Consider the following 15,527-nt stretch of genomic DNA (forward strand, 5'->3'; position numbering starts at 1 on the left):
TTATCTTAAGAAGACATTAATAATTAAATATATTCGTGCGAGTATGTTTAATGGTGTAATTAGATCTCTTATCTAGGGTTAACAATAATGAATAGACTATTTTATTTACTTGTATTTACAAAAAACAAATGAGTAATGTTAATAATGATTATCATTTATCTTTGCAGACGGAGAGCATTTACTCCAGCAGAACGGGTATTCTCGGCGCTGGCACGCTGGATCGTAATCTAGGACTGACCCGACCCATTTCGGCATTGCCCGTGCGTTCCATGTCCTCGCAGCATATAGGCGGGGCCGGTTCCATACGCTCGCCGAGCATACGACGAATGCGACAGCTGCTGGAGTTGTCAGCGGGTCCGGCTAGTCCCAGTGGCAGCATCATGAGCACCGCTGGCCATCAGAGTCCGGCACCCACACCAAGCGCGACGTTGCCGCGTCCCCATCGCCAGATCGACATCAATCCGGCAGAGTTCGCCAAGTACAAGCTGGACAAGCCCATTGTCGACATTGGTGGCATCTCTGGCATGCTCTGGATACATCTGCTGGCAGGACGTGGTCTACGCACAGCCCCAGAGATGGGCGCACAGCATGCGGCCGGAGGAGCACCACCTCAACAAACCAGAGATCTCTACTGCGTAATTGAGTGCGATCGTGTGCATAAGGCACGCACTGTGGTGCGCTCGGGTGATCTACAGTTTGACTGGGATGAGTCCTTTGAGCTGGATCTGGTGGGTAACAAGCAACTAGACGTGCTCGTCTACTCCTGGGATCCACAGCACAGGCACAAGCTGTGCTACCGCGGTGCCATCTCACTCTCCTCTGTGCTGCGACAGTCGCCGTTGCATCAGCTGGCGCTGAAAGTGGAGCCGCGTGGCACGATCTATATACGCATGCGCCACACGGATCCCTTGGCGTTATACAAGCGTCGAGGATTGCCCAGCCTGCGTGCCGGCTATCCAACATTGTTTGGCGCTGATCTCGAGACGGTGGTCAATAGGGAGTCCAAGGGTGCTCCCGGCTGCGCCCCAGTGCCAATTGTGCTGAGACGTTGCGTGGAGGAGGTGGAACGCCGTGGTCTTGACATCATCGGACTGTATCGCCTATGCGGATCGGCGACCAAGAAGCGTCTGCTGCGCGAGGCCTTCGAACGCAATAGCCGTGCCGTGGAATTGAGCCCGGAACACGTTCCTGATATTAATGTTATTACCGGAGTGCTCAAGGATTACCTCAGGGAGCTGCCCGAGCCGCTATTTACGCGTTGTCTCTTCCAGATGACAGTCGACGCTTTGGGTAATGCTAAAAGTCTTCCTTTATCTTAATTTCATTTTAAATTTCATTTTACGAAATTTAAACGAAATTTAACTTAACTTTTGAATTAATTTTCTTTTATTTACTCTTTAACTATTTGCTATATATTCTTTATATTTTTTGTTTTTTGTAAATATTTAATTTTTTATTTCAAGTATTTAAATTTTGTGTTTACTTACTATTATTTTAAACACCTGATTTTCTTAAGAGTAGTCGAAACTGGACAAAATGGATATATCGCTTAGCGGTCATTGGAAAGATCGGTCGAGAATCCATTCTTATTATACAAATCTTTCTCCATTCTTATTATACAAATCTTTCTTGTTTCTTAATATATCTTAAGCAAACTAGCAGATTGTGTATTTAATATTGACGTGTACGCTCTGAACGAATTGACAAATTGACCTTAAATCGGACTACACTGAAAAAAAAGACCAAGTTCTAAAATCAAGAACATTCATCTTAAATATTTTGTTCTTAAAATAAGATTATTTTAAGACCAAATTACTAAAACTAAGATTATTAATCTAAAAAATCTTAAAATCTTAATATAAGAATAAAAATCTTAAATTGTTAGGAAAGTATAAATAGGTACTATTTCGTATCAAACAAATGATGGCACCGTGGCGCTCTGGTTAGAGAGGCCGCTTCAGTTGTGAAGCAGTAGGCGGCGGTTCGAATCCCGCTCGTGACAAAGTAAAATAACATTTATAAAATTACTAAAACAGAATAAAATATAAATAAATCAAAATTCAAAAATTAAAAAAAATATAAATATAAAAAAAGTAATATTCATTTTTTTTATTTTTTGATTTTAATTTTAAGAACATTTATTCTTAAAATAAGAACTTGGTCTTATTTAAAATGTTCTTAAAATCAAGATGTTTTCTCTTAATTCAAGAATTTGATGTTCTCGACGCATTTTTTAGACCGAAAATCTTAGTTCTGAGACCAAAATCTTGATTTTAGAACATTTTTTTATCAGTGTACTATATCACATGGCTGTCATAGAAGCTAAATTGAATATAGATCGAAGATAACCATTCGTTTGCTTTTTTTTATCAATATTATTTTTTTTAAATGTTTAATTTTATTGCGTAATAGTTGCTTTTATTTTAAATTTTAAATATTACAATTATTCTATCCCGTTTTCAGATATATTTTTGTTTAGCAATTTGATCAGGGTTTAGTCTATTCTACTTATAGTTTATATATCGTAGAATTTTGATCTAAATAAATAAATGAACTCGAACTTTTCAGCTGTCTGCCTGCCAGATGATCCCGAGGGCAACGCCAAGCTGATGCTTAGCATCCTCGACTGTTTGCCCAGGGCGAATAGGGTGAGTAGCATTTAGATAAGTAAGAGTGTATATTGTTTAAATCAATGACAATTGATAAATTCACAGGCCACCTTAGTGTTCCTGCTGGATCATCTGTCGCTCGTGGTGTCCAATTCGGAGCGCAACAAGATGTCGGCTCAGGCGCTGGCCACTGTGATGGGCCCACCGCTGATGCTGCATTCGGCGAGCGCACAGCCAGGAGCTGACATTGATCATGCCCAGCCGATAGCGGTACTTAAGTATCTGCTGCAGATCTGGCCGCAGCCACAGCAGACGCAGCATCAGCAGATGGCGCAGCACAGCGTCATTGGTGGCTTGGCCAATGCCAGCAGCATGAGCAATATGGCGGGTGTTGCTTCAGGTAACGTAATCACTGTGTCAATTATGCAATCAACGTCCTAAATACCCAGTCCAATAAGTCACTGATAAATACACACACACTCACACGCACACAAACACACACACACACCAACACACAGAGATAGAGAGGGAGAGACGCGTGTTTAACTTAGTGGCACTTGCAACACTTGCAACAGTTTCCTTACGCTTTGAATGTGCAGCAGCAAGAGCAGCCTTCCCTTTTAATTGAAATGCGGCAAAACCGTTGATTTACACTCACACTCGCACTCACACGCATACACACACATACACACACACACACACACACTCACACTCACACTCACAATAAATACAACCCAAACTTGATCAGCCCCAGTCCCAAGCCACAAAATGATCGTTCACATTAATATTGATTAATACAGAGTCCTATGTAGACAGGTCGGCGCGGCGAGTCAACAGGGCAGCGTGGAAGCAAAGTCAGTGCGTTGCCAGCGGACAGACAGCAAATTCTACTGCAGCAGCAGCAGCAGCTCATGGCGGCACAGGGCAACCTACTGCGCTCGTCCACTTCGGTAACCAACATACTCTCCCAAGGCCATCATCCGCTCTCAGCCACAGCCAACAGTCATCTGTATCAATCAGTAGTGGGTCAGTTAGCTCAATCGCATCGAGCCTTGCAACAAGCGGTGCAACAGGTAAAAACAAACACCACCAAACAACAACAACAACAATAACAACAACAACACCAACAAACAGACACTAACAATAACAAGAAGAAACAATAACACTAACACTAACAACAAGATCAAGAAACAAATGCTCGCTGAAAGAGTCTTCACTAATATTAATGGATTAGGGAAATTACAAGTTTCCTTTGTTCAATATTGTGGTTTTATTTAAAAACTCTCTGCCATAGTAAAAATTACTAAATATATTAAAGATTTCATATTATTTTCTCCATGGTCTTAAGACCAGAAAGAGAAACACTTTACTTGCCACATACTCTTACATGCCACAGACACAAACATGCAACATTTTCAACAACTCTTTCTTGCTCTTCTAACTTTTCCTGTTGACCGTTTGTAAAAGCGTAATTTTATTTCAAATAGCTGAATAATTGTATAATTTATAAAGCATTAACTCTTGTTCCTTTGATTTGTGCTTTTTGAAAACAAAATGAAATATTTCATAATTTGCCGTCAAATTTTAATCGACGTTGTAACTGTGATCTCTATCTATCTATATATATATATATGTATTAGTCTTAATATGTAAAAAATATAAAAATAATAATTATAATAATGATCATAATATTGATAATGATAACGATAATGATGATGATGATGATGATTGAGCGATGTGATAATTGTTAACGGCGTGTTAAGCATGATTGGCCCACTACTGGTAAAAATGTAACATCTCGATAATACTCGTACATAATTATAGTACATATATACGTACACGTAATGCCAATCCAATATATACATATATATATGTGCATTTCATTTTGTCGTATCTATGTTAACATTTCGCCACACACACCATCTACAATTCCATTGTACAAAGTTCATCATTTATCGCCCGTTTTCCTCCCAGAAGCAAACCTACAATTATCTCACACTTAGCACACTTCTCTCAGAGATCCGTTTGCTCCAAGTTAACAAGCATAGACATTTCTTAAATCTAATCATTTTCCTACATAGAGTAAACTTACTGCTGTAGCGTTGATGTATCATAGAAATGGATTAAACTCTAGGAGACAGCTTATCAACACTTTCCTGTTCTGTTAACTGTTAACTGCACATTTATGGAGTCACCCTGTTTTGCATGATACACCCTTTGCACCCCTTACACCCTTTGCACCCCTTTCACATCAGTCACCTCACATTACAATCGAATACCGCTTTCTACTCGTAATCAAAACATCAACTGAAATTGGCTTATCATCGAATTGGACGCATTCTTTGTGAAAGTGTTTGTAAAGTGTTTTTGTCTAAATATACTGTATGTTCTTTTTGCCACGCCCACACGCCCACTCGCACCAGCCACATCAACAAGACAACAAATTCAAAATTCCAAAAATTCCCACACAATTTGCACTAAGATCCAAGATACCTACCAAGTTACGTACTGACCAGCTGACCAGTTTGTCTCCTTTCCCAGCAAATGTTAACGCATATATATCTAATAATTCTATCAATGCCAATTAACACTGGACCAATGTCATGTTATGTGTCCTTTCTCTTCTTCTGCTTCTTTCTCTTCTGCTTCTCTCTCCGTGATCTCTTGCAGCCCTATCAATTGGCGGGCTCAGCGGTCTCAGCAATTCCCGACCAATCGCCACTGCCACTTCCAGGCACACCCTCCCCCGGCAGTAGCTCAGCGTCGACGGGCTCCGGCTCGGGATCGGGCTCAGGCAAGAGTAAGTGACATCTAATCCGAAGATGCTCAAAGCAATTCTCTAATCGAACTCACCTCTTGACAGGCACTGATACCATCAAGCGCGGTGCCTCGCCAGCCTCAGTTAAGCAAGTGAAGATCATTGACACGCCCAGTCCGTACTCCATCGTGCAGAAGAAGCCGCCGCTGCAGAAGGATGCGCCCATCGACATAGCCACGCCCACCGGCCAGTCAGAGGCCAGTTCATCAAGTCGCAAAGGCGTTGACTTCTACGAACCGCACAAATCCAAGTCTGGCGAGGACTCGTACAGCTCCAAGTATAACAGCAGCAGCTTGGACACCAAGAAGAGCAACTACACCAGCAGCTACACGCACGGCAAATCCTCTACAGCGAGCAATGGCAGCACCACTGGCACCACCATCGATGACTACAAGGCCATTCGCAACAAGTCGAGTGCCACCTCCAGCTCGAGTTCATCGCAGGCGACGGTGTTGAGTGCAGGATCCACAGCCACTTCGGCACCGACCACCTCCTCCGATGACTCCGACGACTTGGTTTCGTACAAGTCCTCGGCTTCCACAAATGCGCTGCTGGCACAATCGCAGGCAATGACCACCAGCCAACTGATGTCCAAGTATCTGAAGAGGGAGCCACGTGTGCAGTTTACACCCATCAAGTCACCAGAGTCACCCTCCCCGCCCGGCGGTGGCGATGGCCTGCCCAAGGGCACCTATCAACTGATCACACCCAGCTCCAGCACCAGCTGCTTGGCAAAGCCCAGTGCCACCACCGGCGCCATCAGCAAATACACCACATCATCAGCAGCGGAGGCCAGCACAAATCTCAACAGCAGCGGTAGCAGCAGCAGCAAGTTGTCGTCGCCCTCGAGATTGGCCAAGGATGGCAAGTCGAGTGGTGCAGTAAGTAGCTCCTCTTCCCTTGTGTCGAGCGGCAGGCGACTGTTTGACAGTCTCGCCTCGTCGTCATCCTCGGAAACGGAAACAAAGACTTACATAGGCGGCACCACTGTTGCCAGCGGGTCCAGCACCACCACAACCTACACAAACGAGTCTAGAAATGTAGGCAGCAGTAGCAATAAGTCGGGTACGGGATCGGGAACGGGGTCGGGAACGGGTACAGAGCATAGAAGTTTTGGCAGCACTTTATTCGGCAGCAGTGCCTTGGGCAATGGAAATGGCAATGGCAATGGTAATGGCAATGGACATGGCTCAAGCAGCCACGCCCACAACAGCCCCTTTACTAGCAGCAATGGCCACAATGCCATGAACTTGTATGGCACGTTGCCAAAGAATGGTGTTGCCAATGGCAGCGGCAGCAGTGCTGGTGCCACACTCTTTGGGGCAAGCACCTCGACCAGCTCCTCTTACCACTCGGGCAGCGGCACGGCCAGCAGCAGTGGGGTTAGCTCCATGACGGGCTCCACGAATAGCTATGATTTCTATACCAGCGGCAGCTCGGGCAGCCACAGTTCGCGGCCCTTGGCCAATGGGGGCAACAACTATCATACGCTGGGCACCTATCGGGCTCAGTATGCGGCAACAAATCCCTTTCTCGATGCCTTCGATGAGAAGCCCAGTAGCAATGGAGGTGGCAGCCATCACCATGCCGAGGATAAGCATGCTCTGAGCACGGACAAGAGTCATCAGCGTGCCTCAATGGTGGCAGCCTTTCAATCTTCGGGTGACTCGAAGAACGGCAGCGATGAGTACGATGATCTCAAGTGAGTGTCTCAAAAGTCTCAGTCTCAGTGAGATTGTTACAAATGCTGAAAGCCTTTTTTTCGAGTATTTACAGTTTACAAATTTACAACAGCAAAATATGCTAGAATACAAAACATGCGAGTATTAATAATTCAAGGCTTAAATGAAAACGAAAAAGCAAAACAAATAAACATAAACAAAACGAATTTTGAAGATCATATTAAATTACAGCTGCAGCAGGAAATCTTATAAAAATTTAAAATGGCTGCCACGCTTTAAGTGTTTGTCTGTTTGAATGTGTGCGTGTGTGTGTGAGTATGTGTGTGTTTGCCTTAGCAGCATTTACATATCTGTTAAGCTCAACAGTTGGCAGCCATTTTATTGCTAAAGAGATATCAACAATAAACATTTACGAACAGTATTCAAATCCAAAAACAAATGCTAAACCCGATAAACGATAATCGATAACCGATATTCGATAACCGATATTCGATACCCGGCAAAGTAAAAAAAGATAACGAAACGTATACAAAATAAGTGAGAACGTAAAACATTTAAAAAGCTAAACACAAAGGTTGAGCGTGCATTTAATTATTTTTTACATAAACATACATAGAACACTTACCGAAAGTTACAGATTTGCTGATAATATGGGCAGGCATACACTTACCTATGTATGTATGTATAGGATCAGAATCGACAGTTTTCTCCCAGCAAACCCTCTAACGTATTATATGCGTATGTTAGCCTATTTTAAGACGACCAAATCTCTTAACTATTAAAGATGAATAAATTTAGCTAAAATATTGGACAATTTTTCGAGCAATATATTTGCCTACAGTGTTTCTCTAAGCCTCTTAAATATACTTACATATGAACATGCATATACATTCATCAGACATCAGATATCAGACATATGGACTATATGGTTATTCCGCAGAAGATAGAGTATACTTTGGATATACACGATTCTATCCTATCTTCGGCATCTTCAGACATTCACTCAAACAAATACATTCACATACATACATACAATACATGAATTTATTGACAAATCGATGTGCTTAGTTTTTTGTATGAAACAAAGTCTGATATACACACTAATATACAAGAATACGGTATATAATATTCTTAAACATAAATATACAAGAAAACATATAAAATATACATATATATATATATATACAGTGACAAACTAAAACACGCTTTGAGACTATAACAAAACAAAGTCTACAAATTTTACAGCCATTTTTTGTTTGAATACATTAACTACAGCTTTTTATAAACTGGCATGAAATATTCATGCGAGAATGTATGACGCGTATGCATAACTAACTTGACTAAATTAATATAAACAAATTATACTATAACAATATTTGATAACAATTCCTATTAAACTGTAAATACCCACAATGTACTTCAAGTTCTTATGCTTTGAATCAGCCGATCTATAAGGTCGATTGGCTAGTCATCTAGTTGACTGGTTATTTACTCAGCTATTCAGCTAATTAACTAGTCAGCTGAACAGTTGAATCGGCTAAGTGAGTTAATTCAGCTATTCAGCTAAGTCCGCCGGTTAGTTATTCAGCTAGTCAGCTTCTATGTTAATTAGCTAGTCAGTCAATGTTTGCCAGTTCAACATAAATACATAAATACCATACATAGTTTCTAGTCATAGGAATAGTATTCAACATAACTAATCTTAGGCTTTCGCTAGCATTTATAGTGCAAAGCGAATTCATTATTATTTTATTTAGGAAGCCAGGGAGCATCGTAAGCAATAAATAAATATTTATTCCCACAAATTAGAGACACCGATAACAAAAGTCAATATGAAATATGAAAATCATAAACACCAATAAATTGAGAACATGCATTTAGTCGATATATGCTTATATATATATGCATATACTTGCATATACATATGAGTCTATAAGTCTATAAAATGCATGTGTAGCAGGTAGAGAAATTTAATTTAGTTACCTAATGAAACACCAGCATAATCATTCGTCTTCATCAAAGTACAACTTTCTATAATTCAAGATATACAATTCCAGTTTAGATTCCAGATTGCAATACAGATTCAAATTCAAATCAATTAGCAAAAACATAAATGAAAGATAATTACACGTGTAGCCAAATCAGTGCATTATTTGATATTAAACATGAATATTTAAGTAAATGTATGCAGAGATCTCATTATAATGATGGATCGCGATTTTAAATAGCTAATTATTCGGTTAATTGTTGTCACATTTATTTTATACGAAACAACAAGAAAAACAAAACAAATTAAAACATTTTAAGTGTTAAACATGAAATAAAAACCAAAGAGTTTAAAACAACAACAACAAGAAGAACAAGAACATGAACAAAACCTAGTTGAAGCTAATTAATTTTTATATACGAGTATAGTGAATTGTTGATTATTAAATATAGCGCGTAGTGTTTTTAAAAACCAACAACTAAGCTAACAACAATTTGTCTGAATTATCTTTCTATTTCCGCTATCGCCTTCTTTAATATATGTATGAAAAATAAATTTCTAGCAAAACTTGTTATCCAAATATTTGAAATAGTTTTGTTTGATTTAATCAAGCTTTAATCGTTGAACGAGTTAAATGTTATAAATTTCGATACAAATATTCTAATAAAATGAAAGTTAATGAAAAAACAAGATTTCAATTGAGTTGCAAATTGTTGTGGCTTCTTAGTTATAGCTGAGCTTTAGATAAGATACAAGCGTTGCCGGCAGGCTTAGTTAGTGTTAGTTAATTGTGGTGTTTGTGGTGGTGGTGGTGGTGGTGCTGGTGGTGTACCAAAAGGTGGTTTACCAGAGGGACTGTTGCATGCGATCGGTTTGTGCTTGAATTGCTGCGTGTGCTTATTGTTTAAACTTTAAACTGTGCTCTGGGCTTGGACTTGCTTGATAATTAGACTTGTAATTCTTAAAATATATGTTATGGAAATATATCACTGTGTCATATCGTATAACAAGTAGGGGATGCCAATCAAGCGGAAGAGTACCAAATGATAACTTGTTGGAGCAAAAGCATATTTATATTAAGAAATATAACTAAATTATTAGCGGCAAAGCAGCAACTATAGTTAAAAAATACAAAAATATTCAATTGGCAAACAACCACTACAAATTGTATATGCATTTAATTTAGCCTAAACAATTAAATAATTAACAACTAAATACACAAAAGTGACAAAACCAACAAATATGTTAATGAAATTTAGTGAGCAAATATGAATTGAATAATCATAAATAATAATGCGAGTACACAACCAAAAAAAAAGCCACATGAAATTAATGTTAGTTACCAGAACAAAAAAAATAAAACGAACTAATTTAATGAAATGTATTGCACAATATTGTACACTTATAAATATTAGTCAAAAATAACTAAAACTTAATAGAAACGAATACGAAGGCAGCAGCAGCGCTAGCAAACTATACTTATACATGTGTATGTAGATCCCTAAATCCCAGACTTGGTTAAAATATTTCAAATCCTATTTTATGTGCCCCACACATGGTTATGAGTATTTTGTTTTAGAATTTATGTCCGTGCATACGAGTACTCGTAACCGCTCAGTTGTACAATAGCTTAAATAAGTTGGATAAGTATATAAGTATCGACTTATAGATAAGTATGTGAATTTATGTGCGTATGTATTAAATGTGCCTAAAGATATCATTTGTTTTGAAAACAGGGAAATTTTTATTTGATTTGTACCTATAAACAACATTTTTGGGGATTAACTTTGAATGAATAACTTTAATTCGTAGCAGATATGTGCAACGATTTCTTTTGTCGAACTTAGAACAAGAAAATGGAGACCAAATGCTCAGGGCTTAGCGAGTTATTATAAACATAATAATATACAACAAAACACCAAAAAAAAAAATAAAAGCAAAACATATTTAAGAACTAATTGTAATACATCATGAGCATGCTCCATTATAGTTAACAAGTACGAAGCATTTCAGTTGCAATTTTTGGCTTTTGTCATTCTGCAACTTTACCAAAAACACCAAATACAACAAAAACAACACATTAACATCAACAAGAGGAACAGGAACAATCCAAAAAACAAATTTACAACTCCAAGCAATCAATTTTGTTAAAAAGACTGAATGGAAAATCAAGAGAACACAACTCCCTAAGCAACCAGAGAGTTTTCATATCAAATGACAAACGTTTTTCTAAAATCCCCAATTAAAAGAAAAGCCTCAGTTATAATCATTCCAAGAGTACTTCATTTATTTTGTAACCATTTCTAGCGTCTTCATAATCCAAGGTATATAGTCAAATATAGCGAAAATAATTCACATATTACCACCAGCATTTTGATACATACAAACTATAACTAAAACGCAATAATAATAATAATGATAAAAGATAATCTACATTATAGATACAAGCTAAGAATCATATAAAACGAGGTGACATTGTACTTTAAAGTGAAGTTCTCGACTTGTGGAAAAAAGTATACAATGGATAATTAAAAACTGAAAACGAAACAGCGTAAAATCGAAGAACATTCAATATGGAAATGATTTTCGAAACCCACCATTAAAACTGAACAAAATTTATGAAATGATTCAATAAATTGTTGAATTTTGAATTGTTATTTTTATTTTTTCCATTTTCTGCCTCAATTCCAAATTCGAATGTGAATACAAAGTGAAATAGATTCAGCAATATTTCAATGTTAAGGATATAAAACTATAATCTAATTGAATTGACATTTTTGATGTACATATGCATACGTATCGGAGTGACATACACACATACATTCATATATGTACATATGCGCAGCAACAAAGCTAAGCCAATCTAATGAAATATCCGAGAGAAGCAACTTGCAAGCGAAACTAGATAATACTCTGATTCACCACTGCCACAAAACTTAAAATAAAACTAAAAAGTAAAAAGTAATAATTAAAATGTACGTCAACGTTTACGTTATTATAGACATAAACATACCACACATACATAGGTGGTATATACGATACATACATACTTACATTTACATACATACTTTGCAAGTGTATGACAAGGAAATGCATTACATTTACATAAAAATATAGTATGAATATGCGTATTACGAACCGAGTAACGCTGCAAAGAATTCGCATACGTTGCATATTCAGCATTAATAATAAATACATATGAATACATAAGTCATCTAAAACTTATTATTTATTCAGAATAATAACAATGATAACAATAACAAAACATTATCTTATAAACGGCATTAACTAAATCCAAAATAGTTCTTTGCGTGAGATTAAAGCGATGTTACATTATTTAATGAAAATATATACATATAAATAAAATATATACAATACATGTGTTTTATTCTATAGGGTATCATTGGTTTTTGCTGGGAGCATCATTGAAGAAGGTAAAATAAACCAGAGCTTAAAAACTTAGTATCAAAGCAGAAAATTAAAAAAAAAAATTGAATGATAATAATAACATTGAATATATAATATTGAATTCAATTTCGTCCTTGTCTTGTTTAATATGGATTAAACTCTTAATTATACATACTTAAATTAAATTCGAATGAACCAAGTACCAACAAATCTTGATATAAGAACAAATTATCTTAAATCAAGTAAGACTTTAAAATTACTAAAAAAGTTTCCGCGATAGTGACGAAAGCAGCACGAAGGGTGCGATAGGCGTTAGCAATATATACAGGACGAATGGAAATTTCGGTCTGACTGTCCGATCAGATTGAGTTATTTACCGATCGAAAGGTACAGTCTTAACTAGCAAAATTACATACTAAGACTTTTGCGAACTCACCAGGTTCATGAAATAAGGGGGTATAAGTGGATGGGGCAAAATTTAAATGATTGCAGCTAATGGGGCCGTTGGAACATTTTGGTAAAATCTGAAAAATTCTTATCATCCGATTTAAATTATATAATAAAATTAGAAATTTTTTGTAGTCTTCCCAAAATGAGATGACAATTCAGCATTTCTGTTATTTGTTTGCATTAAAACTAAAAAGCTTAGATTTAATGATGAGGAATTATTTCTTACCGCAAATACAAAAGTGATTATTCTACGACATTTTGAAAAAAACCATTTTGAAACCATAAAAGATTCAGGTATGTGATTTTGACCGTTAAATTTTGTAAAGTATTCAGGTAAAAGTTTACAGGTGAAATAATGATTTTTTGGTTTACATTTTGGCGATTTAATAGAAAATGGCTCTAAAGATTTTTATTCATTTTCAATATGTTGTGGAATTTGGAATCTAGATACTTTTATTTATCTGTTCTTTACAATTTGGTATTAAGTAAAACCAAGCCTTAGGCTGCAAGGTCCTCAGTGGCAGCGCTGCCTTTTGTATATAAATCGTTTTATTAAAACGAATATATATAACTAATATGTAAGCGGCGGAAACGTCGGTGGTGGGACAGAGAGTGCAGAGCACATATATATCTTATGCAAGCGGTCATTGCATGGGACGCATGCTGACGCGGCTTGTGTGTAATCGGGGCACTTGTGACCGATCATATTTTGGTGCACTTGAATATGTCATATGTTTAGGCAACAAAGACTAAGTGTCATTGCATTAAAGTATTTATGTTTATTGGTATATATGAAGTATATACTGAGATTAATCTACCAAGCTGACAAAATATGTAATGGAATGGGCAGTGGCTTTAATTTAAAACAAAAAAACTTCAGCTCACTATTTACGGGGTCGTTTTCGCTCGATACCCAGACTACACAGTGACCAACACAAAAATATTATTAAATATCCCAAAAAAAATATCGCCTTTTCGATATTTGGAGAAAAAAAATTTTTCTATATATATATATCAGTTTTGGAAAAAATATCGATATATTGATATTTTGATATATATTATCAACAGCCCTAGATCGTTTGTACTTGAATAACGCCTGTTTAAGTACGGAAATCTTGATTTTTTTTCTGAGTGTTGAAGAATATATACACTTTATAGGGTCAGGGATGCCTCCATCTCTATTTTACTTAACTTCTTTAACTTCTATTATAAGTAACGGGTATATTTACACTTAAAGGAAATAATAAACTTTTTAATTCGGCCGACGAAGCAGTAAACTGCTTTAGGAAGCTGTTCATTATATAAGCAGTGTCTTATGAAAGCAGGGCAGAGTCTAATCAAGCAGTGAGCAACTGAGAAACTGCTTGCTAATTCTCTTCGTGGTTCTTGTCTATTCTAACCATAAATAAATACGGGTTTTTTCATACGAATATAGTGAATGCAAGAACCAACACAGCTTGCCAACGAACGAAAATTTAATTTTTAGTTCATGCAAATTTTAAAATGCAATAACTTTAAAATTAATTAGCAATTTGATAAAAAATTTAAAATTCGAAATTCGAAAAAAAATATATATAAATTTTAATGAAGGTTTGAAGCTCGTCAGCCCAAGGGGACAAAAGTTAAAAATTGTATGGTAAAAAAAAAAAAAATATCATAAAATCGAGAAAATTCCAACAAAAATCCCGCAAAAATTTTAAAAATTCTAGCTTCAAAATTAAGAAAAGTTCGAATTTAGTTGAATTTTCAAAGTTGCAACTAAATTATTTTTTATTAAATTAGAACAAGCTGCCAGATCGGGAAATTTCTGTAGGATGGCAGCCCCAATTAGGTCAAGTTGCCAGATCGGGAAATTTCTGGAGGGTTGAATTCTATTTTTTTTTAAATTATTATTTTTCCCCCTTTTTTTTTTGGCGCTCTCTCTCTCGACAACTTTGGCAATTTTGACAATATTTTTAGTGGGTGCAGACTTGAAAAAAAACCACATTATTTCTTTTAAGTAAGATTTTTTTTGTTCTTATAATTTCAGCTTTTGTTTAAGCTATTTTCATTGATGAGCTTAAGTTTCTCAACATTTGTTAAGAAAGCCACAACCGTCTGTTTTTTGAACCAAAATTGCATCGCCCTGGGAGACGCGTAATTGGCTTGAATTCGTTTTTTGTTGTGGTTCGCATAATGCCTGGACTGAAATAAAATGAAAAACTTGTGGACGCTGCTGTCCTAAAGTAATTATCCAGAAACACCAAGTAAGAAATTCCTTAGGAGCTGGAATAGTAATTAAGGCAGGGGACAATCTGTCCCTAAACGATATTATTTAATTTAATGAAGTGGGGCCCTAATTCTGCACCTTGCGTAAAACGAAAATAAATCATAACAGTTCATTTTTGCATGGAGAGTGATGATGTATGTTATCTCTTTTGCCTTATTTTTAATGCTCTTTCAATCGGTCATCTCAAAATTCTTCTGGCTTTACTCTTTCTATGCGTACACTCAAAAAACTGTGTGCGGCCGTGTAAATATTTGCACCAAAGTTAATTACACAATTTTATAACAAGTACTTTTGCCCACTATAG

At 36.8% G+C, this 15,527-nt stretch overlaps 1 protein-coding gene across 5 annotated transcripts in view; it reads left to right on the forward strand.

Moving 5' to 3' along the window:
- LOC117792113 (rho GTPase-activating protein 100F) overlaps nt 1-7,544 on the forward strand; it is a 36,951-nt gene extending 29,407 nt beyond the window's left edge. For 4 of the 5 annotated variants that reach the window (XM_034632100.1, XM_034632102.1, XM_034632101.1 and 1 more), the window contains exons 5-10: nt 168-1,290; nt 2,569-2,648; nt 2,715-3,009; nt 3,426-3,682; nt 5,280-5,409; nt 5,473-7,544. In XM_034632100.1, coding sequence (XP_034487991.1) covers nt 168-1,290; nt 2,569-2,648; nt 2,715-3,009; nt 3,426-3,682; nt 5,280-5,409; nt 5,473-7,133 — 3,546 coding nt within the window. In that variant the 3' untranslated portion in view covers nt 7,134-7,544. The remainder of the gene's footprint in view (nt 1-167; nt 1,291-2,568; nt 2,649-2,714; nt 3,010-3,425; nt 3,683-5,279; nt 5,410-5,472) is intronic. The other variant, XM_034632104.1, reaches the window with a different exon arrangement.
- The last annotated feature ends 7,983 nt before the right edge of the window (nt 7,545-15,527 follow it).

This window comes from Drosophila innubila (assembly GCF_004354385.1).
Source record: "Drosophila innubila isolate TH190305 chromosome 3R unlocalized genomic scaffold, UK_Dinn_1.0 2_E_3R, whole genome shotgun sequence".
In the NCBI taxonomy this organism is placed as follows: Eukaryota; Metazoa; Arthropoda; class Insecta; order Diptera; family Drosophilidae; genus Drosophila; species Drosophila innubila.